This window comes from Plodia interpunctella, chromosome 6, assembly GCF_027563975.2.
Source record: "Plodia interpunctella isolate USDA-ARS_2022_Savannah chromosome 6, ilPloInte3.2, whole genome shotgun sequence".
Lineage (NCBI taxonomy): Eukaryota > Metazoa > Arthropoda > Insecta > Lepidoptera > Pyralidae > Plodia > Plodia interpunctella.
In genome coordinates, this window is record NC_071299.1 from 7,501,535 (window position 1) to 7,529,039 (window position 27,505).

At 32.9% G+C, this 27,505-nt stretch overlaps 1 protein-coding gene across 1 annotated transcript in view; it reads left to right on the top strand.

The window, feature by feature from the left end:
- Positions 1–1,218: 1,218 nt before the first annotated feature.
- dnc (dunce) overlaps positions 1,219–27,505 on the top strand; it is a 334,918-nt gene continuing 308,631 nt past the window's right edge. The window contains exons 1-2 of the mRNA XM_053746307.2: positions 1,219–1,580; positions 9,268–9,436. Coding sequence (XP_053602282.1) covers positions 1,400–1,580; positions 9,268–9,436 — 350 coding nt within the window. The 5' untranslated portion in view covers positions 1,219–1,399. The remainder of the gene's footprint in view (positions 1,581–9,267; positions 9,437–27,505) is intronic.

Genomic DNA, 27,505 nt, shown 5'->3' on the forward strand with positions numbered 1-27,505 from the left:
AATCGATTCAATGGTTAATTTATTTAAATGTTCATTTTAATTCACTACATTACAACCACATCCCACTGCATTATTCACGCTCACTCAGTATTTAAAATGCATTTCAATATGATAAAATTGCGAACGCACTGTTATAATATACTAGTAAATATTTCATCAGTTCTATTTGCTTTGCGTGACTGTGTAATTGGCAGTTCCACGTATTTCCTTTAAACATAGTGAAATTGGAAGCCAGTGTTGCTATTTTTAAATAACTGTTGGGTTTTCAAGTTTTGTAGGAAAAAATAATATGAAGTGGTTTACAAAGGGTGTAATTACATTTGCAACATTTACAATACAGAAAAAGCCATGGCATACTTATATTTATTATTTATTTTATATATTTATAAGTTTTTACCTGTAAGGGCGTTTTCACTTGGTCGATTTTTTAAATAAAATGGTATTGGAAGATGTTCTATTTTCAAATACCAATATGTGAGAGAGCAGACCACCGCTAGGCTGGGATTACAGTTAACTATTATTGAGGCACGAAGCTGAACCCAACCCATTCGTGTTCCTATTGGATTACCTAGACTTAGTGCTATACACATAATGAATTGCAAAGATAGAACATAATCTACTTATGGGATCAATCGATTTAAAGTTAATAATGCTATTAAATTCAGGAATATTGGTTTGTAATTTCCTTATCAGTTAGTTTGTTGAACATACTGAGTCGAATAGATTACAAGCTTAGGTATGATTGAGGTTAGCAGCCGTGGGACTTCAAGCCACGAATATGTAATTGTATCTAACTATATTTATCGGTTATTGTTACTATATGCATTAGTTTTTATTTTATCACCGAGTATAAAAAGTTACCAAAATACTACTTGCTTTTCCAACGAGCACTTGCATTTCTTAATTCAGTGAAATGTTTTTTTTCGCATAAAAATGAGATAAAAAATATTGGCACCTAAAAATCGAGAAGAGATTTTGCTTTCAAACTTTAGCTATAATGTTTTTACAAAAGAAAGAAAATGTTAAGGTAGTTAAAAAACTTACGATTAAAACTATCATAATTAGACTATTGAATAAGTTCCTAACAAAAAGCTGGATAGGATCGCACAGCTGTCAGTGCCTTGCAATTAATTAACCTTGCTTGAACTTGTTTCGAAATTTTGACGCACCAATTTTGTTTCAGATTGACGATCCTCAAACATTGAGTTACTCGACAGCCGAATATAATCTGTAATGCCAGACATGTTCCACAAGAGGCTCTCTTAAGCATGATGATGTGACGTGAGGTGCAGTGTATAAATAAATTTGTGAGTGAAAATCAATACGTTTGGTGCTACATTGATGTTTTGAGCCAGCGTGCTCAACGTATTGAAGTAAATAAAGTAAAAACAAAAAAGTTATGTCTGCGTGTGTTCTGGAAGAAGGCCGCGATGAAGGTGGCGGCGCTAGTGTGCCGGAAACGAGTTCGGGTTCCAGTGCGGGCGATGCGTTGTATGAGCGCCCGCGCAGGGATGTCTTGTTGAGCGCGCGTGGTAGACGAGCCTGCTCTGAACAGGGACCACACCCTAATCTTCACATACGTAAGTGAATTTATACTGTTCATTAGTAACATCATTTTTATTTTCATTTATTATCTTGGACAGGAATGTTCTCAATGGAAGTATCTCAGGCGGGTCTTTATGAAAACCGACCCTTGCACGTACATGGACATCGCGCGATTGAGCCGCTGAATATGTGAATCGCCTTAGAATAACGATGCTTAGAACTCGGAATTATTGAATCATTTTTATAAAATGCGCAAAGGTTTTCATAGGTTTATCTTCACATTTTTGGACGTAAATACATTTCCTCTGCTCGTTTTATTAAGTTATTAATCAAACTCCAATGCAAGTATATTCTAGTTTTTCATAGATTTGCTTCTTAAAATACATTTCTTCCATTCAATTTATGAAGTTATTATTCTAACTCAAGGGTGTGTATCTTCATTAGATCACTTTGAACTCCAGTGATTAAATCTGCATCCATATTCATGTCTCGTAAGCAAGACTGACTGCAACGGAGAGACCTGATATATTATAGCTCCTATACTCTATCGGCAAACTCAGATGCTGACGTGAATGAACATAAATTGCGTAGTTTCTGAGTAAATTTTGATTGATTTTGATTTAAATTTAATTTGTTGTGAGCCTATACTGTAACTAAAAAACGAACAATGCACGTCTAAGGTTCAGCGAAGTATCTGTCGATAATGTATAGGGAGCGTTATATGCAATTATGTATAAATAGGTATAGAATGGTTAATTAAGTAGGAAGTTCATCACACAATAATATATTTTGAAACTGAAAATATATAATTTATAAGGAACCAACCATTGTAATTGTCAAGTGAAACACACTTATCTGAAAATTAATTAAATTAAATATGCCTTGAACAATTGTCGTACGTTTTATGTATTGGGTACTTAATTCTCGTTTGTTAGGTATAAACCTGGGATAAATGTATAATTTCGACGAAACCGGATAAAATTTCAAAATACGTAAGCAGTTTAATTTATCATATCAGATGAAGTAGATCGTGGTAGTAGGTATTACACAAAATTAATTCATTCTATGTATATTCAAAGTTACATGTGTTACGCCAGAATGTAAGTAATACCACAAAGGAGGAATATGATACAAAAGGCTTCATTTCGCTAAATACCTATTACAATTGAGGTTAAGTCACGCAACAGCGGCGTAGGTAATTTAATTTTAATTGCGAGCTTTATTTGAGAGAAACAAAGAGCGAATCAAGTCATGAACTGTTACAGAGAGTAACAAATATAATATATACTGCCGTCTGATGTCCGGCGTCATATTGCAAAATAATCAAGGTACAGAAAAATAAAATGAGGCATGTGGTCCCGCCCTAAAACAGTTCCATTCTATATCCTCCCGACTTGGCAGCTATTATTAGCATTCCCAAGAAGAGTCTTCAATTTTATTGTTTATTTTTTATGTTGATCTTACTTTATACAATGTTCTCGGGCTTCGTGGCGTTATATGCAACAGGAAACGCGTAAATATGAAAGAGAGAGAAAGTCGGCGTTTTTGGTGGGTAGATATATGAACACAACATATGTCCCTTAATTTTCCATGTGACAAATGCCCCTTTTTGACTGTCATTATTTTTGTTATAATTGAGATAGTTCCCATATATATATATATAATTAGAAACACGTGTAATCCGTATAAATATAATAAAAATATATATGTGTATGAATCCGCAAATACGCGTCTATTATCACATGTATAATCCCAAATCGTCTCCAATTGTTAAGAATATGTATTGTATGACTATAGTAAGTTCTTCCGTGGGGTTTTAATAATACTCTTTTATGTTGTTACACAGGAAACATTTTGTCATTGCGGACCATTTGTTATTAAATGAACAAACGGCATGGTTTCGGGAAAGTAATTTCCGGGCGTATTGCTTCAGATGGTATTGATTCTTATAATTATAGGTGTTATCGAATTTACACGCCTTTTATTTAATTTCGGAAAATGTGCTTCGTTACATCGATACCAAAATAAAAAAATTATGGAGAAAGATGACGGCGGAGGAATCGAAATTTAACAGACAAAAAAAATGCTGCAATCAATCAAAAGTAGTAATTTCAACTAATTGAATACGAACAATCATCTCCTTTGAAAATTAAATGTTCTAAATGAGCCTTTTGAAAATAACTGAGGCGTATGCTCACGAACTTTGCGAAGATAAACAGGGAACCCGCGTGGAGCGAATTATCCAAATTACACTTCACGAAAACATATACCATGTTGCCTAACACTTGAATACAAATGGAAAAGTAATGCATACTTATAGGCTTGTTTCGTCGTAAAAAAAGGGCATTTCAATTTTAAAACACATTGAAAACCCATAAAAGTTTAAGTAGTTATTATTTTACGAAAAGTTCAGTATTTATTATTACACAACTTTAATGCTATTTGTGAAAATATCTGAAATAGCGACCAAAATATGGAGTAATTATTTGGACTGCGAGCCTAAAATTTCCACTGAATTTGTTTCGTTGTACCGACTTGTCTGGCGGCATTTGCTGAGGGACTTTCATGGGCGTCCGTTATCAAGCTGACCTACAACGCAATATGTCATAAAACCAAGGCCGCAACATCTTGGCGCACTATATGTGTTTGGCAATCTCTATTTATTTTTATTGCTTACATATGGTTTCTCTTTATTCGTTATGTATTGTATCGTACAGCGTCCATTTACATATAAATTTATTATATTAATTACAACAAGAAATTATCATAAAAAATATATGAAATATGAACGTTAAAGAAGAGAAGAAGATTTTAAAACCTTTTATTTTTTAAGCAGGACAAGGCACAATAAAACGTTTTATTCAGGTGACTTCTTTTATCGTACTGGTTTGATGGCAAAACTTTTTCCGATAGTTATCCGTTTATGTGATTGTCTGGTCAGGTAGATGAAATCTTGACTATAAGACTTATATTTGTTAATTGACGACCTTGGAAAAAAGGCTGCGGTGAAGTTTGTTGCGCCGCTTCTTCTTCACCTGCGCTTTGAAAGCCGGCAGTAGACTTAGTTTAAGTAATTTTTGACGTCAATAAGTGATGTATATCATCCTAAAGTGAATAAATAATTTTGAATTTGACTTGATTTATTCTATTTTCAAAGGAAAATTAAAAAGCATTACTAAAAGAAAATAAAATTTTGATTAATTTAGAGCCTTAATGGTTCTTGTTCCGTTACGCTCATGTTGACGGATCAACGCAGATCAACGTAAACATTTTCTGAAGTTTCGGCGTTCGTAGATCCGTGTCAGTGTCAAAACCAACAGAGCTACAATGTGCTGAGGTGCTGAATGCACCACGATTGTATTTTTTATCACGTTTTTGCACCAACAGTCACGGCCCTGTTTATGATATATTATCAAGTTGTGTTATGATATATTATCATGTGTACTTGTCATACATGCCCTAGGACGCCTCTATCTCTCGATGTGTAACATGACGATCTTGCATTTCACGCACTGCGTCGATATTTCATGGTACAACAACTGATTTAGGCCGACCACCTTTAGTTTTGTTCGTGAGCAACAATTGATAGTCGGAAGAAACAAACTGTGATTTCTACAGTTTTTTCTCATTCCTTTTTATGTAGTGGTCAGTTTCAAAATTCATAAATAGCATTCTTCGTAAGGGAAGGTTACACTGTCAACCTTGACGTTAACTTAACGTGCGCAGAAAAACGCAAAGTATACGCCATTTTGTCTAAACGTCAGCGTTGCGCCAGTTAAAATCAACGTCAAATTTTACGGTGCAACTGACCCTAAGAGCTAAATATATAAGAGAGTTGACAGTGAAGTGAAGAATACGAAGTTTTTGCAAAGGATAAACGAAATTTATTATTTAGGGCGTGCTTCGTCATGCTCAAACATTTTTTATCATAAAGAGTTAATTTGAATAGTAATATCTTTTCAGCGTATAATGGATAAGTTAATATTGCTGGGGTTTTGCGAAACACGGTAAGATATTTAAATGACGGTCGGGTTTTGCCTTGTAGCATCTTTTTAACATTAACTTAAGGCAATTTGCATGTAAAAAGGCTACAAGAAAGGCTGCCATAGAGATCAATGGCTGCAAACAACCGAGACTGGATTATTCATTAAGGTGTATTCAGACTGCAATTACTTTGTTTATTATATTATGTCAGTATATTATAAATCTATGTTTGCAAGTGACCAATATAAAAGTTATTAGTATGTAGTGAATATAGGAAGTTGCTCAATTTTATGAAATAAACAAATCCTCTTTCTCTCTCTTGCTTGACTGCATGTTCCCGGTATTTTTGGTTGTGACGTCGCAAAGCCCGGGATCGGCGTAAAATAAAATAACACATGTTAAACTTTCTGTCTTATATCCACCCTCTTTGGGAATGCCAATATTGCCTGTCAGCTGTCTAGGTTGTGTATCTCTTAGTCGTCTCGTGTTATATCCAAAGGAGGATATGAAGTGGTACTATTCTAGGGCGGAACCACACGCCAAACTTAATGTCATGTTTTGTTAATTTTTATTTTAATTTCCTTTTCAAATTTCATTAATTAGTATAATAATAACCTTCTTAGCTCGTTATCAAATGCTAACACAGCAGACATGTGCATAATAAACGATTTGCCTGGCGTAAATCTCTAGTAACAATGAACCGCTGAACAGATTTTCACAAAATTTGGCTATGAAAACTCGGGATGAAATTATTTATGACACAAAAAAAACTAAACAAAAATCCGTTCATCCGTTTGGATACACAGACAGACACGTTATAAAACCCATCTTTTTGCAAAAATATTGATTTGTTACTGTGATTTTGCGATTTTGTGATTTGTTATTGTGAGTTTGCTTCCCAAAAAGTTGTGAACGCGTCATTAGAATTAACCTACATCTACTCACGTTGCACACTAGCTATAGATATACTACTATCGAAAACTTATTTATAAGTTTATGGATTCGTGGGTATGCATCGATGTATCTTTTTCATTAATAGCTTTGGTTCAAAAAAATAATTCTAGATATATGTAGTATAACCCATATATGTAGTATTTTTCCATCAGATAATATCCATTCAATCACATAATTGCATAATTCATTATATACGCATTTGCACGAATTAGTAACTGATATTAGAGAAATGGTATTATGATTATCATACAAACTGACAGAAGACAACGTATTTGTTACATGGCTACTGATGATAATAAAGAAAATTAACTAAAAAAAATTCTTCCAACGACGGAAGCAATAATTTATAGTAATTATTGTCCAGGAATTTCACGTATTTTTGATCAGAAATGTATCAGAAAGACAAGTCAACCATAAGTTCCTTTTTCAAAAAAATACAGTAAGCTATATGCAATTATGTGTAACTGGTATGTAAAAATGAAGAATTATTCATATTTTTTACATTACTCATTGTTAAAATGTCAGCTATGCATTGTCTAATCCCATCCAAGTCCACGATTTTTCTTGTTATTGCATGGTCTTGTCAAAACACAACATTTCATTGATTTGCCTAATGTAAATCAATGGATCTACACCATCAAAGAGAAGGGCGAAGTACTAAAATATCAAAGAAGTATTAAAGTATCGAATGTAAACACTTCTATTTTAAACGTAATACACACACTCGTTGCGAAGCCGAAATGTCGACAGGAAGGCAGTCGTGTTGTGAGAAATAAACAATCGTAATTTATTAATTTGGCGTCCATTTCTGATTTTGATTTATCTTTGTAACATGGCCGTGCTTGCTTTTATGTTCATAACATCATTTACTTTCGGTTATACTTGGGGTCTGACGACCTCGGTGGCACAGTGGTAAAGTGCTTGCCTCTGAACCGAGAGGTCCCAGGTTCGATCCCCGGTCGGTTCATGATGGAAAATGATCTTTTTCTTATTGGCCCGGGTCTTGGATGTTTATCTATATATGTATATATTATAAAATATAGTATCGTTGAATTAGTATTTATAGAACTTACTTTGGGGCTTACTATTTTAACGTCTAATAAAAGTCGTGGACAGAGAGTCATGGTGAAGCTACCCATATGTCTGTTTGTTTATGATTTCAGGCTTTTTAGGGTTCCGCAATAATCATTATTATTAATAATAATAATTATTGCATATTAATAATAATAATTATTGCGGAAACCTAAAAAGGGGCTTGAAAGGATTTGCGACTTAATTCTTGATAGAAAATAGAAAAAAAAACCTACATTTTTACGATGACTACCTTCAAAGTACGAAGGCAGTGACAAAGTTTGAGAAGATTTCCAGTAAGCTCTAATAGATTGCAGATTATTACTTATCCTCTTCTAACTTGTTAGATGCCTTTATTAATTACAAATTTACAACGGAGCTCTTAAGATTTAAAGCTAATTATGTTTATCGATATTGTAAGGGCGTTTAAACCCATTAAATTCAACAACTTAGTTGATAGTGCAATGTCGGAATAGATTAACATTGCAACTTTATTATCATACCTTAACTGTATTTTGTTGATTTCATAGCATTTTGTCTTGTTTTTTGTATAATTAACTTCAAAAAACGAGGCCGTTATTAAAAATATATTAAGAATGAATTCAATTACAAAGCTCCCAAGGCCCCATAGTTACTCCAACTAGATCTGACGATGGGATCCTGGAGAAATCGAGATAGCTCTTCGATTTTTATATATTGGTTCACTTGCAGCGATTTTGATATATTCTTTTATGCACCCGATCTTTCTCAGTACTGTATTATCTCATTTATGTACTACCTTTTACCTAGTTCGATCTTTAATAACATTTATAGGTATTTTACAATTTCACAAGTACAATTATCACAATTTGTGGATTCAGTACACTTGTGTATTTAGCACTTTTCTTGACAAAGTACGATTTATTGCTTCCTTTAGAACCGCAAACGGTTCGTGAAAAACTCCCTTATTATATTACTCTCCATTTCCTTTTCACGACATTATGTAAACTGTTTTTGTCACTTCAAAAAATAGAATTGTATTATGTTGAAATAACGGGATTTACTGTTGGAAAATAGCTATTATCTTTTGTTTCCTTATCCAGAATTCTAACAGGATAAATAGGCGCTCAGCTTCTGGCGCTCTTCGTTGTTATCTCAGTCGTTTATCTTTGCAGTTTTGGGATTAATGGGTGCATATTACGTATGGAATAGAAGTATCTATTTTTCTAAATATGTGAAAATCTTTCTCGCTCGGATTTGCAAAAAAATAGTGCTTCACCAATAACTTTAATATCAAATGCCATGTTATATCAAATGTTGTGTTAGGTACGTTAAAATTTTTCCATATTCTCCTACGGGGTTGTCTGACGTACATAAAATCAGAGCTGCCCATGGCTTTGCGGTATCACAACCCGAATACAATCAAGAGAGAGGTATTAGGTACGATTTTTTCATTTGGTAGACTCCCAGAAAAAGGATTTCGTTCAGAAAACTGTTCATTTTTTAATAAGAAAAAAATATTTTATTTTCAATTTATTACTTCTTTCAAACTATATTTTTATTTGATTATCTTTGTAGGCCTATGTCATATAAAGCACAATGTATCATGTACATGGAAGAAAGTACGATTCTCAACTTTTTTCGAGTGAAACAAATAATGCAGTTTAGGTTAAGGTTTAAGGCAAATATATTACAATACAACAATTATTAAAAATACCAAATGTTTTGTCCCAGAGCACGGGACGGCCCACCTCTGGGGCGCCAAGGGCGGGGGCCGCGGTTGGAGTCGAAAGCGCACGTCGGCGCCGCAGATGGGCTGCAACATCCACGGCTCCATGCCCAGGGTTGCGCTAGTGCTGCGCTCGCGCAGGAGCTGGCCCGTCGCACCGCAGTCTTATCGCAGGTAAGTAAATCCGGTTAGCTAATGCCGGCTATCACTATCGGCAAACAGTTTGAAGGTTTCGACGAACATTGCTGGTGTTTGGAAATGTTTTTCTGTGTATAATCTCTCGCACTTTGTTTTATTATTCGAGGTCAACATCGCTTCGGCCTAAGTTCAGCTTGACAGACTGACTGACATAACGTCACTAGAGATATTAAATATTTTATTTTTGAGTTGCCAGTTTGTTTTGAAAGCATAGTCCTACCTGGTTTTTTCAGAATGACTAATCATTCATGGAATGATGAGAATTCTACATACATTTAAAGTTGAAAGGCTGCCCTGAGCATGGCGTCTAGTATTATTCCTTACCTATATTTTGTGCTAAGTACGTAGGAGAAGCACATGGTGGAATTAAAGTGAAAGCTGGTGTAAATTGTGTATGTGTGCAAGGAACAATAGTGGTGTGTATAGTTAAAGATTTTTTTACTTCATACTTCAATACTAATATTGTAAAAGTGAAAATCTATCTGTCTTTTTGTTCCGCTTTCACGGCTAAACCGCTGGACCGATTTTGATATGCGATAATATAATATTCGAAGGATTTTGAAAAAAGGGAACTGGTTCAAACATAGGTTACCCTTTTTTCAAAAATCAACCCCCAAATTACTATAATTGGTGAAAGTTTGTGTTCCGCTTTCGCAGAGAAATTCATGCGGGTGAAGTCGCGTGCAAAAGCTAGTGGTTACTGATTACATAAATAGTTTTTCTTGGGTGCATTCCCCAATAAGTACCTACTTATATACCTAAATAAATGATAAATATTAAGTCACTAATAGTGAGATAGTGGGGATTATCGACATTTGCCAATTAACAGGACAAAATGACGTCACTAAATACTGGGTAGTATTAAGTTACGTCATTTTGATGATGGCTGATGGCCCGGTCACTGTAACATCAATAGATTTATGGAATCCAAGTGCTACTGCCGTTAGTATGTTTGGTTGTGTATATCACAGTAATGGTTATCACAGTTGATTTGGATGTCAATTAATTTCGGGCGCATAGGTTGTTACTTCATTGGTTGGTTTGTAACTAATTAAGTAGGTACGCACGTATGTGAGAAATCTAAAATGTTTGAGAAAACGTATAAATATTTCTTCTTTTTGTTTAAATTTCATAAAACAGCTGAATATTGAAAGTTAAAATAAATAAATCCAATTATAAGGAGGGCTATTTTCTTAAGGAAAATCTTACTACCTAATCTTATAAATGCGAAATTTAGTTAGTTTGTGTGTTTATTACCTTTTACGCTTTAACTGTTCAACCAATAGTGACATTTTGCATATATTAGTTTGAAGTACGGAGAAGTATATAGGGCACTTTTCATTCCGGTAAAATAAATGTTCCCGTGGGAAATTCGCCTGCGAAGCCGCGGGAAATAACTAGTTTAGTTATAAAAGCTCAAGATTTTCCTTGAGATATGAAAATTTCTATTGAGATTTAACAAATTTTCAATATAAATTTGCATAAACTTTGAATACAAAGTTTACTTCATACTTGAAATTATTCGACAGTATAAATAACCATTTCCACTTAGTTAATTTGACTTAAAAATGTACGTATTTTACTATTACTCAATATGTGTCCATTAATAATATTCACGTGATAATAATTACAGCCTTTTAGTGGAATTATAAATGTATTAATTGAATAACTATCCGCTAGAGTCATCAAATTATAGTAGACGGCAATTTGATCATCAACTTTGTACAAGTAATTAATTTACTTGTCGACGTCATTCCGTTGTACATGTACGGTCAGCAACACAACAACCTCCACAAATTCATTGCAAAGTCATCGCTATTACAGGTGAGTAGAAGTCTATGTCGGCTAACTTGAGAGTTGACGGTAGCTTCCAGTCACGTGATGGATGGTAAGTCGCCGACTCAGACTAGAAGTCTATCGATTCAACGAATAAGTTTATTCAATAATTTATGTCTTTTGTATGTTTGATAAGGTTTTAGGATCAAACCATGTGTTGGTTAGACATGATGAAAGTTGATGAAAACCATATGGAGTTGAATCTCACAAGTGAGATAGCGGATCTTAGGTTCATAACAGCATCTGAAATAACTAGGAAAACGCTCCGATAGAAAGCGTGCGCGATAAGTGCATCTTTTAATGAGGGAACATATATTTCTTTTGGACACATTGCTGACAAACTGACTTCATTTGTTGTCTAATTATTTATTTATAAGTTATTTATAAGTGGATTGAACTCTTTTGAATCAGATATTTCCTAAATGAATATTTCAAATATATCAGCGATATATTAGAGTGGCACATAAAAATATGTGATTTCACTTTTACTGAAGTGCTGAAAAAGTGTTTGCTCAGCTTGATGAACGAGCTCTCATAAATCACAGTATATCGGCAGGTGGTATAAATATCTTTTTTATACCTTTAAATTTTTACTAATCTTCATTTGCTAAACCGATGCAGATATAACCTACGTTAAGTATTATTTTAAATTTTATTTTGATATTTTTTCTTCAGTATAATTATAACATAAACATCACAGTAAAATCCATAATATTTTTATTGAATTCGTGTCCTCGCTCGATATTTCTTGCACAATTGCAGGATATTTCCTTCAGCAAATAATATAATTTATTCCATCCGAACCACCCACAGGTTTTATTACGGTTTGCAATGATTGATATCCCTTTCAAGCCGGTCTGATTTCCATCTATTGTCCATTAAAAAGATTTCAATCAATTGTAATGCCCTCGTTAACATTTTGTTAACAAATATTTCAATACTTTACAAGGTTTTATATGCAGCACAATATAAATTGTAATTATCAATCTTAATTTCTATACATCCTACTACTCTTTGTTATACTACTAGCAGTCGCACGCGGCTCTGCCTGTTGCGCAAATAGCCCGAGTCACTCTGTCCTCTTCCGAATATCTGAACTCCACATTAATTCATTATTCTGTTTTTACGTGAAAAGACAAACAAACACACTCATATTTTTATAATATTAGCGGGAGTTTTAGCAAGATTGTGTGAAGAGATTTTTCTTACCTATCACTTCTTCCTTTATATCAGTATTGTTAAGTCGCAAACAATCGCTAGGTTTTTCAGATCTCGAGCTGTGACGTCGCGTCGTCAGCTCGTGACCTACATTGTTGTCTGTACGTATTTGTGTGTGTGTATACACACGCTAACCCGCGGCATTCAACCGGAAGAAAACTAAATTGACAGACAGACAAAACGATATTGGTTTTAGAGTAGATAAAATGGTTCAGAAGATGATGGACAGTTATAAGCTGAGGTTATTAGACAGCAATTTTTTTTAAAATTTCTGAATAACGTTCAAGTTTAGGTTTTTTTACAAGCTTTTATTTTACTTGCAATAATATCGTATGGTAATAATGATTGTCACAATCATGTTTACGTGGAATCTTTCAAATCAATTTTTAAGCACATATCTTGAACCGATTGAGCAGATTTTTCTTTACAAGTTTTAGTTTAGTTGACAATGAACAAATATGATATGTGTGATTTGATAGTGCACCCAGGATCGGCTCCAAACGAGGGAACTTTTAAACGGTCTTCTGTACTTATATTTTTTGTCACGCGTCGAATGAAACAAGACCTCTATGACGACAATAAAAGCTTTTGTTAAAGATGACATTTAACCGAAATCCCAAAAAAAAAACAAATTAATGAATACTCGTGAATCTTGTGAAGCCGAGGCATATTATCTACAACTATTTTGTATTTTTTTCTCCATTTAAGCCTCAGAAAATTCATTGAAGATACTGACATTAAAAGTAATCTAATAGTTTCCAAATCGTTTTGTAATAGTAGTTGTAATTTTTGTAAAAAGTTTTTAAAATTTGAAGTAGGTTGTACAATTATTTAAAGGTAAACTCGTACGAAACTAGTAATATATGTATTACAAAGGGTGAGTTGTACCACTAAACTTTGACCTTAACTTTAACCTGCTCAGAAAGACGGAAATAATGCCATTTTGGGGTAAATTTTACGTTTTGAACGCCGCCATGGGCTTTCATTAGTGTTTATTAAAATGTACATAGTAATCAATTTAATTATCCTATTTTATAAATAAGCAAAGTACTGGTTCAATGTTAATTTTATAAATATTTTATAATTTATACATAAAAAAAAGATTCTTTATTTTAAAAAAATATGCGATACTAATGAAACGCTATACGCCGCGTTTAAACAGTCGTGAAATTCATCCTTTATTTAAACGACGTAGGTTAAAATTAACGTCAAATTTGATTGCAACTCACTCTTACTCACATAAACACCCCATTAGTATTCTTTTAGTATTCTTTTCATGTGTAGTCAAAATCCATTTCTCGCGATGCTCTACAAAAGATCTAAAAAGACAGGATTTTAAATCTAATTTTCTCTGAAAACCTTTTGGACTCTGATCTCCTATTAACAAATTATCAGTCTTTTAAGCAAATTACTTTCGACGTTCTTGGATGTGAGATGGTCTTGCCAATACTAGAAATTACTGTACTAGGAATAATTAACTACATAAGTCAGTTCGTTATTCTGAGAAATAATTTAACTGATGGTAGCATTAGTCATTCGCGTTCAATTTCAATGTTTAGCTACTGAACGTGGCACAATATGCTGTTTTATTGCTGTATGTCATCAATATATATAATAATACAATAAAAACATCTGTACATTTAATATAATTCCAAAAAATAATTTAGGGCGATGTAGAAACAGCAGTATAATAATAATTTTGAAGAAAAAGTCTGCCTGTTTGTCTGTATGATGTTTGTACACGCTAATCTCCGGATTTACTGAACGAATTTGAATGAAACTTTTTGTTATATAGCTATTAAGCCTGGGCAACATATAGGGTATAAATGATTTTGAAAACTGCAACACCTGATGGATAACAACAATGATGGAACAGCTAAACTATAGGAAATATTGAAATGTCGCCTTAACAAAAGTTATTCAGGCCGATGAGCATTTTCTGTTGAGATATAAAAATCGAAGATCTGGAACACCTAACGCAGACCCATGATGGTACAGCTGAACTACAGGAAATATAGAAATGACGCCCTAACAAAAGTTGTTCAGTCTGATGAGGATTTTCTGTTGAGGTATAAAAATTAAAGATCTAGAACACCTGAAAAAGAGTCATAATAGTTTAGCTCTAAACTATAGAAAATATACTGTTTCAGTCTGATTAGCATCTACTGTATGCATGTGTAGGTATCGTTACATTTGTCTGTACAATTAAATTTCCCTAATGATTTTGACTCCTTGCCAAAAATTGTTGGTAAGGAGTCATTATAATATAGTTGTGTTATGTTCAACATTGATGGTTTTATGGGGCACATGCATTACTATGTAATATTTCTAGTTAGTATAAATATTAGAAAAAAAAAAATACACTTATCTTATGAAATCTGAACATTTTCGATATAAATAGTGTTACACTGCGTTGTCCTCGTCATGTAATGACATCCATCGACGGATCAACGCAGAACAATGTACAAGTTGTATGAAGTTTCGAGGTACATCAACGCACGTCTATGTCAATACCTATAGAAAATAACGGAGCTGCAATGTACTGCGTCGTAGCAACAGAGCGATAAAGCAATGGGGCATGGCTCTAACATCTCAACGCTACGTAAGCAATCGCAGCGAACGTGTTGTAACGCCACGCATTATGACCTCTTTAGTCATATCGCGTGCGCGCTGGCATGATTTTTATTTCTTTCAGTCTAAATTCAAAATTTTAAATTATTCTTCCACTTGATATTTTGACTCATTCATTACCATAACGATATCGGCACGTACCACAGTACGGTGTAATAATAATCAATTATATATATAATAAAATATCTTAAATTATTTATAGACCCTTGAAGGGTAAGTGTTTTAATATGTTTTGGAAAAGTGTTCTAAATTTTACAGTGATTTAGTGTTAGTTATGTATTTTTTTTATTGTTCACAGGTCTGTATTTTACTTATTAGTTATATTATTATACAACTGTCTGCCTTTGCCTATTTCTATTCCAACCCTACCTGAGATTACCCTACCACCTAACAGTGTGAACGGTGAGCAAGCGAAGCGAGCCAAGCGAGCGACCTCTTTGGAGATATTATGAAACATATACCATATGTAATATGGTACATATAATAGGCCACATATAATATGTATAAATATAAATAATTTCCAAGACACTCCAAAATTAATCTATAAGAGATGCATTTTAATTTTAATTTTTAATAGTCAAAGTTTGTTCTAACGATCATGTTCGCATCTTAACAAAAGCCACAAAGAAACAAAATAGACAGGACATAATAAATCTAGACAACATAAAACACCTGGTACATTGCATTTTTTCAGTGTTACCTAATAATACACATGGCCATTATTCTTGTCTGTTTGTTTGTATCCATCGAGTCGTGATCGATCGTTCTTTCTAAATGTGTATACGAAGAACATTTGGGCTGGTCGCATGTAAATGGAACATAAGTTTTTTAGATCGTTAACTGAATATACTAAACGAAATAGAATAACGAAAGCAAATGCAATATTCATCGTAAATGGCTAATGAAAAATGGATTAGGTAGACGGTTAATATTTATTAGTAGTACTACATATTTACTGTATTATATTATACATATAATCTAAATTGTCATAAATATATTTTTTCTCTATTTAAAAAAAAACAGTTCTTAGACCATTGATTGTGTTAAGTTTCATATCAGATTTCTGGTTTGGTAGATATTTCACTGCTAAATTACGTAATCTTAATAAGAAGTCGTTTATGTGTTGTGTATAAATGCCGACAATTTGACACTGCTGCTGTTGTCATTCTCAGGAGCGTCGTGTGTAGCCTTCCTATGACTTTCCTCATTTTCCTTATTGTGTCTTATATCCCGGCTCACGTGGCGAGACACCTGAATAATGGCTCATAATAACGCGAGAAATAATGTGCCATAGTTTGGAAAAATGGGCGTAGAAAGATTTAACAATTTTGTAGAAATAATTTTATCAGAAAATCAACAACACAGTACGTCAAATTTACAACACGTTAATGATTGCATTGGGGGTAAAATATATTTGAGGAATCATCCACGAAACTGCACAGTGTTAAGTAATTATCTAACATAAAAATATTTAATTTACTCGTATTGTGAAATACATTACAAGCTTATCTACAACTTAGACGACGAGTAATAATAATAATAATAATAATAATTTTCTTTATTCACTTCTCACAAGGATATGGGTACATAAGTAGTTACAATTTCAAGGTTTACATACATGTTGTGCAAAGAGAAATACCTAGTCCTTGTGAGAGTCTGGAGTCTGAACTAGGTCGAAACCTGTACTACAGATCTCCAGGCTCCCTCCCAATACATAATCAAGTGATCAACATTTTGTAAGAAAGTGAACGTTCAAATATGAAAGAAAAAATACATGCTTTGAAAAGAAGTTAAATATTTATAATATATTTTTCTTTTTAGTTCCCATTAAATGATTACAAAAAATGAGTAGTATGTGTACAAATAACAGTCCTATGATCTTATTTTAAAACATCTAACAAGTTTTCAGTATCCTCATAAGATAAGGTAAGTAACCATGCAGAAACATTCCTTTTGCACTGGTATTTTGTACTTGTGTAAATAGAAATCTTTTTATGTATTTTACTATATAGGTAAGGTCCTAAAAAGGAGAAAAATTTATGTGCAAAAAAAGTATTACATCCTTTTATTTTACAAATATTATGAGATTTGCGTTTTTTTAATAAGGCTTCATCGAAATGCATCTTTCCATGTTGTGTGAGAATAGTTGCTACAATGAACAGTTGTCGGATTGTAGGAACTTCACATTCTTGATACAGAGTTTTAGTGGGATAAAGAATATTTTTAAATTTAGATATTTTTAAAATTCCTCTTTGTGCAACCTCAAGTGGTTTCAGAATTGTTTTAGGAGCACCACCCCATATCAAGATGCAGTATGTTGCTACGGTTTGACATAAAGCAAAGTATATTGTTTTTAGAGTTTTAGGCTTCACACAGTGTCTTAGTTTCTTAAAAACCACCATGAGTTTCCGTAGTCTGTTTGTGACAGAATTTATATGTCTTTTGAAGCTAAGATTATTATCATATATTACACCTAAATATTTTAGATAAGTTGTATTTTCTAAATGTGGACAATTACAAGAGTTAGAATCTAAAGCGCATTTATGTATTATCAAATTTGATTTTAAGTTTTGACTACTGATGGTATTTCTAATGGAAAAGCAAATGTATTTTGTTTTATTTGTATTAAGGGATAGATCATTGTTATTTAGCATAGCTGTTATATCATTAAGTCCATTCTGAGCAGCCTCAAAAACCTCTCTCCAGGAATCAGCAGCAAACACAAGCGCTGTATCGTCTGCATATGCTACAAGTTTACCATGTGTTAATTCAGTAAGACATATATCATTTATATAAATGAGAAAGAGAGTGGGACCCAGTATGCTGCCCTGAGGGACTCCGTGAGTAATGGGCATGGCGTCACTTAAGTACGTGCCTATCTTTACTTGTTGGCTACGGCCCGAGAGATAGCTTTCGAAGATCTGCAACTGGACCCCTCTAACCCCTATGTCTTGTAGTTTATTTATCAAGATGGAGACAGAGACCGTGTCAAAAGCCTTGGCCAAATCAAGAAAAATTCCTAAACATTTTTGTCCTGCATCTAGATTTTGAGTTAAAAATTCATTCAGATCTTGAACTGCGTCTGTTGTGGATTTACCTTTTCGAAAACCGTGTTGGTTCTTTGAGAATATATTGTACTTTTCCAAATAATTTACTAGTCGATTATTAATAATTTTTTCGAGTATTTTTGAAAATGCTGGCAAAAGGGAAATTGGCCTATAGTTTCCGACACAGTCTCTGTCACCATCTTTGTAAATTGGAACTACAACAGATTTTTTAAGAGCCGTAGGAAAAATTCCTCTCGTAAAGCACAGGTTGATAATATACGTTAGTATCGGGACTAGGAATGGTTTACAAAGTTTTATAATTTTATTTGATATTCCATCCCATCCGACCGAACACTCATTTTTTAGTCCGTTGATTACCGTGTTAACCTCTTCCTCGTCTGTTTCTGTTAATACTAGCGAATTTAATGTATTTTTTATCTTTTTATCAGCTGTTTTATTATGTTGTTTATTTTTTGTTATCTTATCTGCGAGATTTTTACCAACATTTGTAAAATATTTATTTACTAAGTTTAAAGAGTCTTGTGGGTCAGGCGCTAGTGTTAGTAGTTCTTTAGGAATAGAATTCGATTTATTTGAAATATTAGAAATAGCCTTAACAGCCTCCCACATTTTTTTATTGTCCTTACCTGCCTTTTCAACTTGATCACTGTCATACGTTTTTTTAACTGATTTTAAAAGTTCATTGCAGTAATTTCTATAACGTTTATAAGTTATTTTAAGGGTGTCGTTTGTGGGATCCTGCTTTTGCTTAAGATGCAGATTATCCCTATTTTGTATGCAGCGGAGTAAGCCTGGCGTCAGCCAAGGTTTGATAATTCTTTTACGCCGTGAACTTTGATAAACTCTGGTATTTTTTTGGATTAGTTTACTTATTTCATCAATTAGGTAATTTATACAGAATTCCGGATCTTTTGATTGGTATATGATCTCAGCTTTTATTGTATTAATATCTTCAATTAAGGATTTTTCATCAAGGATTTTATGTACAATCGGTTCTTGTTTACATACACTAGTGTTTAATAAAAAAGAAATTACTGGTTTATGATCAGTAATCGTGGCATTGGGAACTAGTGTAAGTGCTGGAAGATTTGATTTTAAAAAGACGTGATCAATACTCTTTTGACTAGCGTCACGGGTAACTAGAGTATGAGCAGGAAGAAGTCCATGATAAGCCATGACATTTAAATAATCCTCGGAACTCTGATCAATTTTATCAAGGTTAATTGCAATATTTATATCCCCCACATAAATAATATTTTGATATTTATTTAGCTTTGTTAAAAGTTCATTTAGAGAGGCCAAGAAAGGTGAGATATTAGAATATGAAGGGGAGCGATATGTGCCGACTAAAACCGTTTGATTGTTCAGTTTTATAATTATACAATTTGCATCCATAAAAATAGGTTCTTCAGAAGTTACATTGATGGTGTCCTTAACATAAACTACAACACCATCATTTTGTATAGGATTTCGAGTAGTGTAATAAGAGTTATAATTTTTTAGACTTGGAACAGAGTTGGTATTAGCAAGTCGACACTCGGTTAAGATAAGTATATCTATATCAGTTTTTATTCTATCTAAAAGAATTTAAATCTCATTACAGTTGCAGTTTATGCTTCTTATATTTTGCGTCAATAGGGATAATTTAATTTTGGATCTAGGTATATGTTCTACAACATCTTCTACATTACAGGATATTGATTTATATTTAGTAGTGTTTTCTATATCATCATATATATTTAACTGATCGAAGACGGGATAGAAAAATTTATCATGTGTATCGTCACATATTTGACAATTATTTGAAAAGCAGGGTATTGGTACGTATTTGTGATAATGACAGTATTATTTTTGTATCTGAAAAATATATAGTGATTTTTAGTAATTTTTGTTATGTTTTCTATCGGTAAAAATCGGTTAAGCAGGTAAGTTAAATATTTTATAGCTAATGTAATGTTTTCAAGTATATGTTTTGTATGTATGAGCGTGTATGAAATCCATAACATAAATGAGACAAAAATACCTTTTACATATTCCAACAACTTCTCGTGTGATAATATTATTATATTACTCAGATGAAATGAATGTTTTATTATTATTCTTTCATTTTTGTTTTTTAGGTTTCTAAGAATGTATGGACAGAAAATCAAATCATCATACATGTAATCTACATTTCTATATCCAGTAATCAATCGAGATGTACAAAAAAACAAAGTCCAACAAAAGCTTATCTTCCACACAAAGTTCATTTTTGTTGCAATGAAATCAATTATTTGTAAATAAATGTCTGCAATTATTGAGTAATATGACTCAATTATTATTTGAGTAATATTGTTTCTAAAGTACAAGTAAATAGAAAATATTAAAGTAGAAATTTTCTGTTGTATATTATTTACATATGTATAAATAGTTCTAATATGGAAACTCGGTTCTATTTTCTTACAAGTACTTACCAACATTTTAATGTTACGTAGCACAATATTCACACTCCACAAAGACCTATGCTCAAATCTATCTGCAAATTTACCACCAAGTATATAGTTGATATAATTTAAGTGGGAACTGAAAAAACGAATCAATAATATTTTAAGTATATAATAGGAATTTAAGTGTGTATCACGAGGTTTGTATATTGTATAGAAAAAACATTTGCACCTAGGAGTTATAAACATGTTTATAACAAAGGGCCTTAAAAATAACACATTTCCATTAAAAAAGAATGTCTGTAATAGTCAACCTGATAGTAACTCACGCAGATTATCTTCGGATACTATTCTTATTACCTTAGCATCTTGCTGATTTTTCTGTTTGACATATATTTTCCCATATGAGGTCCAGCACATATATTTATTGTGTTTCTTAACGAATTCCCTTGTCCGGTAATACAGCTCACTGGTGTGTTTCGTCAATACTTCATCAATGTAGATAGTGCAGGGCTCACCTGGTAATCCAATATGTGAAGTGTTTAATCTGTTATTTTGATTTTCTCTGTCATAGATTCTGGAGTTTTTAATCACAGATGTTTTTAAGTTCAAAGTAGTAAAATCGACTACTATGTGGTTATTTTTCACATTTTTTGATTTAAGACGATAAATATCTCGTATGTCTGAGTCCATTATGGGTTTTTTTATCGTATGCCCGATGTTCTTGACAATATCCATGAGTACATTCTTATTTTCAGTACTTTGCTTAGGAATATTTTTAATTTGTACGCGGGACATGCAGGAACCCGATTCCAAAAGTTCTATTTTTGATTCTAAAGTTTCAATCCGATTTTTGTATGAGTCATTTTCTCTTTCGAGACGTTCCATTTTCAAGATAACATCATCATATTTTAAAGATAGGAATTCAATACTTTTTTGTATCTCTAAATTTTGTTCCGTAATTGTGGTCAAAAAAGTATCCATTTTTGCATTTTGTTTGTTTTCGAAAGAGAGAAATAAGGCTGTGATTTGAGGCATAAGCTCCGAATATATATCGTCTTGGTCTACATCCAGCTTTCTTTTAAATCTGCGAGTAATATTCGCTGAGTCGCGATCTCGTTGTTTTGTTATGACGTTTAGTTGTGTATCGGATCCTCCGCTCATATTCAATAAGTTTGTAGCAGGTAGCATACTGCTGTGCGGTGGTGTATGCTGAGTCGACATGTCAAACAGCCCGGTAGTGCGTCTTTGTCTTGCAGGCTTAGATATGTATACCGCTGTGAGATCTTCCGTCGCTTCGTGCTGCGTCGAAGCAGAACAGAAATATTAGTTGTCTTTTGTCCTCAAGGTGGGGAGCGAGTGCCGCGCTCGCCGTGACCTTGCAATATGACGTTCAATTGATACTTCTTGCAAAACGACGTAAGTGCACTTCTATTATCGGCCGGAAAGTATGAACACACTGTATACACTGTTAGAACCGTTTTTTGTTTGAGCACTTAAATAATAATTTTATTTAAACTTGTGACACGTCCACCTTCGAAGCGATCTCGGACGTAAAAATGAAAGTAAAGTTTTTAAGAGGCAGAAAATACGTTATTAAACAATATATCCAGATAAACTGTACGATGACGTTAGAGCCGTGTTGAATTTACAACACGTTAATGATTGCATTGGGGGTAAAATATATTTGAGGAATCATCCACGAAACTGCACAGTTGTTAAGTAATTATCTAACATAAAAATATTTAATTTACTCGTATTGTGAAATACATTACAAGCTTATCTACAACTTAGACGACAAGGTAATAGATGCTTGCGAGTAAAGATTTTAAGAGGCAGAAAATACGTTATTAAACAATATATCCAGATAAACTGTATGATGACGTTAGAGCCGTGTTGAATGATCGCAATAATATTTACAAACTAACAGATTTAGGGCACTACATAGGAGGTATGCATCGGAGATTTTATGGTGCAGAGGTATTTCTGGTTCGTGAACTACATACGGATCGGTCGTTCTTCAATTGTTGTGATACTTTTTATTTATAATTAGACAGGACAACGTAGATATGCATATCTTCAAAATAATGCCTTATATATATATATTTTATAAAATTATTTTCTTCGTAAATTTTGTGAATTTTGCGCTTGAATATATTATATATAGGTATATAGGTAAGCAGCCGATGTCATAACATATTCACAAATCAATACGACATCGATTGTGTTTGCATATTGTTACAAGACAATATCCAATTTATATTTGAAATCAAATGGAATATTAAGCTGGTACTTATCGATTATAACGTTCTTATTCGGGATCGTGTGTGAAATATAAATTGTGTGCCTATACATAAATTATCCTAACTGTTAAGCCGTCTGGTACTTTATTTTTGATGGAATAGTTTTAAAAGGGATTATATGCTGGATGACATGCGGCTGGCAGAGATGGGTTTATGCTTAGTTTCTTCTCAAATTGTCCGGTGCAATCCCATCAAATAGTTGGGTTTACGCCCGACTTTTTCGGAAGAAACTGGCAAAATACTGGGAGTTAACCCGTCTATGGTCTGGAGTGTTATATAATAATATTGGGTCCACGTGTCTACTGTGAGATTAGGGATAATTTTCCGTAGATGTATTGGATGGGTCGTGTGATAATTCAGTATTATAATTCAGTAATAGGGTTGACACCGTGTTGATTTTATAACGTTAAACCAGAATCGAACGTTAACCGTTAAACGAATATTCGTCGGAGTTCCTTTTTTTTAAATAAAAAGTTCTTTTTGTTGGAAAGTATGAAAAGTATGGGGCGCCAGCCAAGTGGGCAACTAGGTAGCACTATTAAAATGAGTGCTGTTCGAATAGGTGCTTTTAGGGATCGCTTTTAGAATATTATGATATTTTACTTATGCAAACCAACGTACCAGTACCTACTTAATAATACAATACAATTTGATACTTTTATGAGTGTTATCCCCAAACGTATAAGAATAATACATTATTTACTGGTTATAAGAAATTTGGGGCCAATATATCATTTATTTGCCTAAGTAAATTATTTAGTAATTTTTGTGATTCCTGAGCAAAGTTTAGGTATGTAATTTTTTATGGTTTTACCCGAGCGAAGCCGAGGTGGAGATGGCTAGTTTGCTACATTACAGGACATTGTAAAGGGATTAAGGATTTAAGGATGCTGGAATTATACAAATACATTACATCCTTGAATTTTAGTGAAACTTTTATTACTTATAAACTTATATGAATTTATATGTGAAAGTTAGGCATTACGCAACATCTAATATTATATGTACTTCTCTGTTCTTGGAAACTGCTGACCGACAACCAGCAATAGTTCAAGGCGGAACAGAAATAGGTAATCTACAAATGATTTATTGTTTGTACTCATTTTTAGTATGGTGGTAAATAACATATTATTTACCTTCAATTTATTATTGCTTCAAGGCTCTTGTCAACAGACATAACCAAAATACATTTGAAATTTCCAATCAGCTGTGAAAATGATAAATATTTTAAAATCTTCGCAAAATCTTTCATTGATTCTTGTTTCTATATGAAAATTTAACATCACAGATTGTAAAAAGTGAGCAGTACTTCCTGCAACTTTTGAAACAAAATTTTCTACGTAATTTTAAAATATTCAGTCAAGTTTTAGTATACATCGAATTCAAAAGTGGCAAACACAAACTTTATTTTGCTATAAACTTGGCTGAAACGAGCGCCATCTTGTATGAATTTTCAAGAGTAAATGAAATTTTCCCGAGCATCAGATGATGCGTCGCTATGTTATAAAAGTTGTGGGAAAAGCACGAGAGATGGCGTTACATTCTATTTGTTCAGTGAACCTACTTTTTTTTTTATTAAATATCTGAATGAACTTTGCTAGATGTCGCTTATAAAAGTAAACTCTACGTTTTCATATTTTTTTATTATAACATATTTTGCGCTTCCAGGCATTCTGGTGATTGGAAGGGTTATTTCATCGAGAAGTGAATAAGAAGGTATTTTTTTATGGTAAAATTCGTTCGGTATTTGTTTATTTATGTACTGAGCTGAGTGTATTGTAAAAAACTGTGTAGTTTTCTTGTTGAACACAAAAACTAAAAAAAGTTTATAAAATAGTACCCATTATTAATTTTTATTATTCAAATTTTTAAAACAGCCGGTAACCTTTTGAAGTGTTACTTATTTATAAAATAGATAAATAGATAGCCTGGTAAGGTAACAAAATATAAACCGCACCGTGGTTTGTTGCCGTGACGTTTTATTAAATTACTTTGAACAGCGGAAGAAAAATCTTGAGGCACTTATTGCCGCCGTCGCTGTTCGAACCATTAATCATTGGGTTGACCATATTTCATATTCAGTTGCTTTCGCGATTTGTTTTCAGCTGGAATAAATGTCACTGAAAAAAGTGACTCAATATTTTTTTTGACGTCGAGTTATACTGTAAATTAAGTTTCTAGTTAGATATTCAATAATTACGTTAAATTAAAAAAAATACATATGACTCAGGAATAACTCTGTACTAGTCTTAACAAAAGTAGATCTGTTAGATTTTTCGATGAAGTATAATTGAATTAAAAATATGACTTATAAAGTGTAACTTTCTCCCATGTCTTAAGCTAATATTTAAAAGTAGATCAATTAATAAAATAAGTTTTGCTTGAAAAACAAAGTCGTTTTGAATTTTTATCACTGTTATAGGTACTACCCACATTAAATAAATTTCTTATAAAATAAACTCTAAGACATTGCAGTAAACAGCTTGTCATAGAACTTATAAAAATGATTTTCGACTGCACATCAATCTATACAAATCGCTGTAAACAGTACTTACACAAGATGGCGTAGTTTTATTTCGAATTCAGAACGATAATCTTCTCGTCCGGAGCGCGGCTTCAGATTTGCGTATCGGATTTGGAGGATACATCCGAGATATTTCTACGCGGATTTCTAAAGATGTTTACTGACCTTTGTTAGTAGGCGAGTGCTGAGTGTTAGTTTTCATACGTCTCATCGCGTTCGTAGTAAAACTATTAACGATTAGGTTTAAGTTTTTTTAACGCTTAATTAAAAATACCTATATTTAATAACGCGAAATTGTCACAACACGTGGTGTCGTAAATTTTTTTCTACAGACAATAAATCTAAATGATATAATTTTAACATAATTATAACGTAATCTTTCTCTATTTAAAGCATATTATCTTATAAATATGTATGAATTAGACATCGAGAGAGTCAAATTGTGTGGCCAAAAAATATAAAATTAAACAGAGTTTCTTTTTAATATAGGAAAAAAACTGGGTCGAAAATTTCATATCTAGGTAGCCATTACCGAAACGGTCTATTCTACATAGACCGTTGTAATCTGTAACATTTATCATGTATAATGGACTGCCGCACCGTAATGCCTTATTCAATAAACAAAGCATTAGGTAGGTAGGAGTCATTCCCTCAAGTTTACGTTTTTATTCTATTTAGTTATAATTTAGATTGCTGTTTTATATATAGATCAGGGGACTGATTATCACGCAATCGAAGTTCACTTCACCGGTTTTCACAATTTCTGAATTTCTTCAAAGATCTTGTTCTGTTTCTGCATTTACAAAAAAACATCGTCAAAAAGTTCGAGCGAACGCATTGATGGATCAAACTGTTTTCGTTTGTAAATTTGCTTAAAACCATCGAATAAAATTGGAGTAGGTACATTGTTGAAGTGAACTTATATTGCGAGAGCTCTGGCAATAATTGGATCTACAATAAAAAAATCTCACTAGATTATGGATCTGGACAAAGGGTCTAGTAAGAATTCTAGATTATTTGAATCCCTGATTCTTCTTTATTAAGTCGACTGTTCTAATTGCAACATATTATAATTTTTTTTCTAAGAAAAATCTATTGAAACATTAGTGTTTGCTTATTAATTCTATAAAACGGGCCTCTATCTAGCTAAACCTGGCCTTCGAGTTTGATTGATGTCCTCTGCCTACCCCGTGAGCACAAAGACGTGGTATTGTGCCTGTGTTTTCGTGAATTAATCTGATAAAAATTCTGGACCAATGCTGTTTCTATAGGTAGTATGAGGAAATCTACTCGCTTCGTCGCATTTCCGTTAACATTCTTCATGTGTTTATGTGCCAAGTAAATATTTTATTTCCTCAAGACCGTGTATGAAAAATTCCTTCAAGGCGGATCGCGAAAAATGTTAAAAGCGTCTCACATTCAAGCAGTTTATGGAATAATTTAATATTTGTCGACTTGATTACTCAAAATAATTTGCAAAACAAGTTAACACACGTCGTAAATAAAAGTCTATAGAATATGTAGATATTAGTTTTAATATTACACAGTGCACTTTGATCATATTTATTAATTATAATTGATCTGATTATATTTATTAATTATAATTATATATTTATTAATTTCGGCTATGATCACAAGGAACATTCTCTGGTTCTAGTTACGATTGGTTTCTTATTTTTGTAGTTTAAGTAGCATTATTAGAAATGGATTTGTTAGAAATATGATGTACCAATAAATCCAGTAATTCTTCATAGTGTTACGCAATATAGCTGATATGAAAACGTTCTCCTATATTTAGAACGAAAATTGTAAACATCTCTAATAATGTTTGTGGAATTCGTCTCAAAAGTCACAGACGTCTTGAGCGAATGAAATAATCGGGAATTAGCGGACACGCGACCGTCACGCGATATTAACAATGAAGATGCCGACGTAACGACCGTCTGATTACGGCTGCCAGTTCCTGGATCCGGCGACATCGCCTGTCGTCACTTCGCTAGAACTAGAATTTAATAAGAGACTCGAATTTTATTGAACTACTT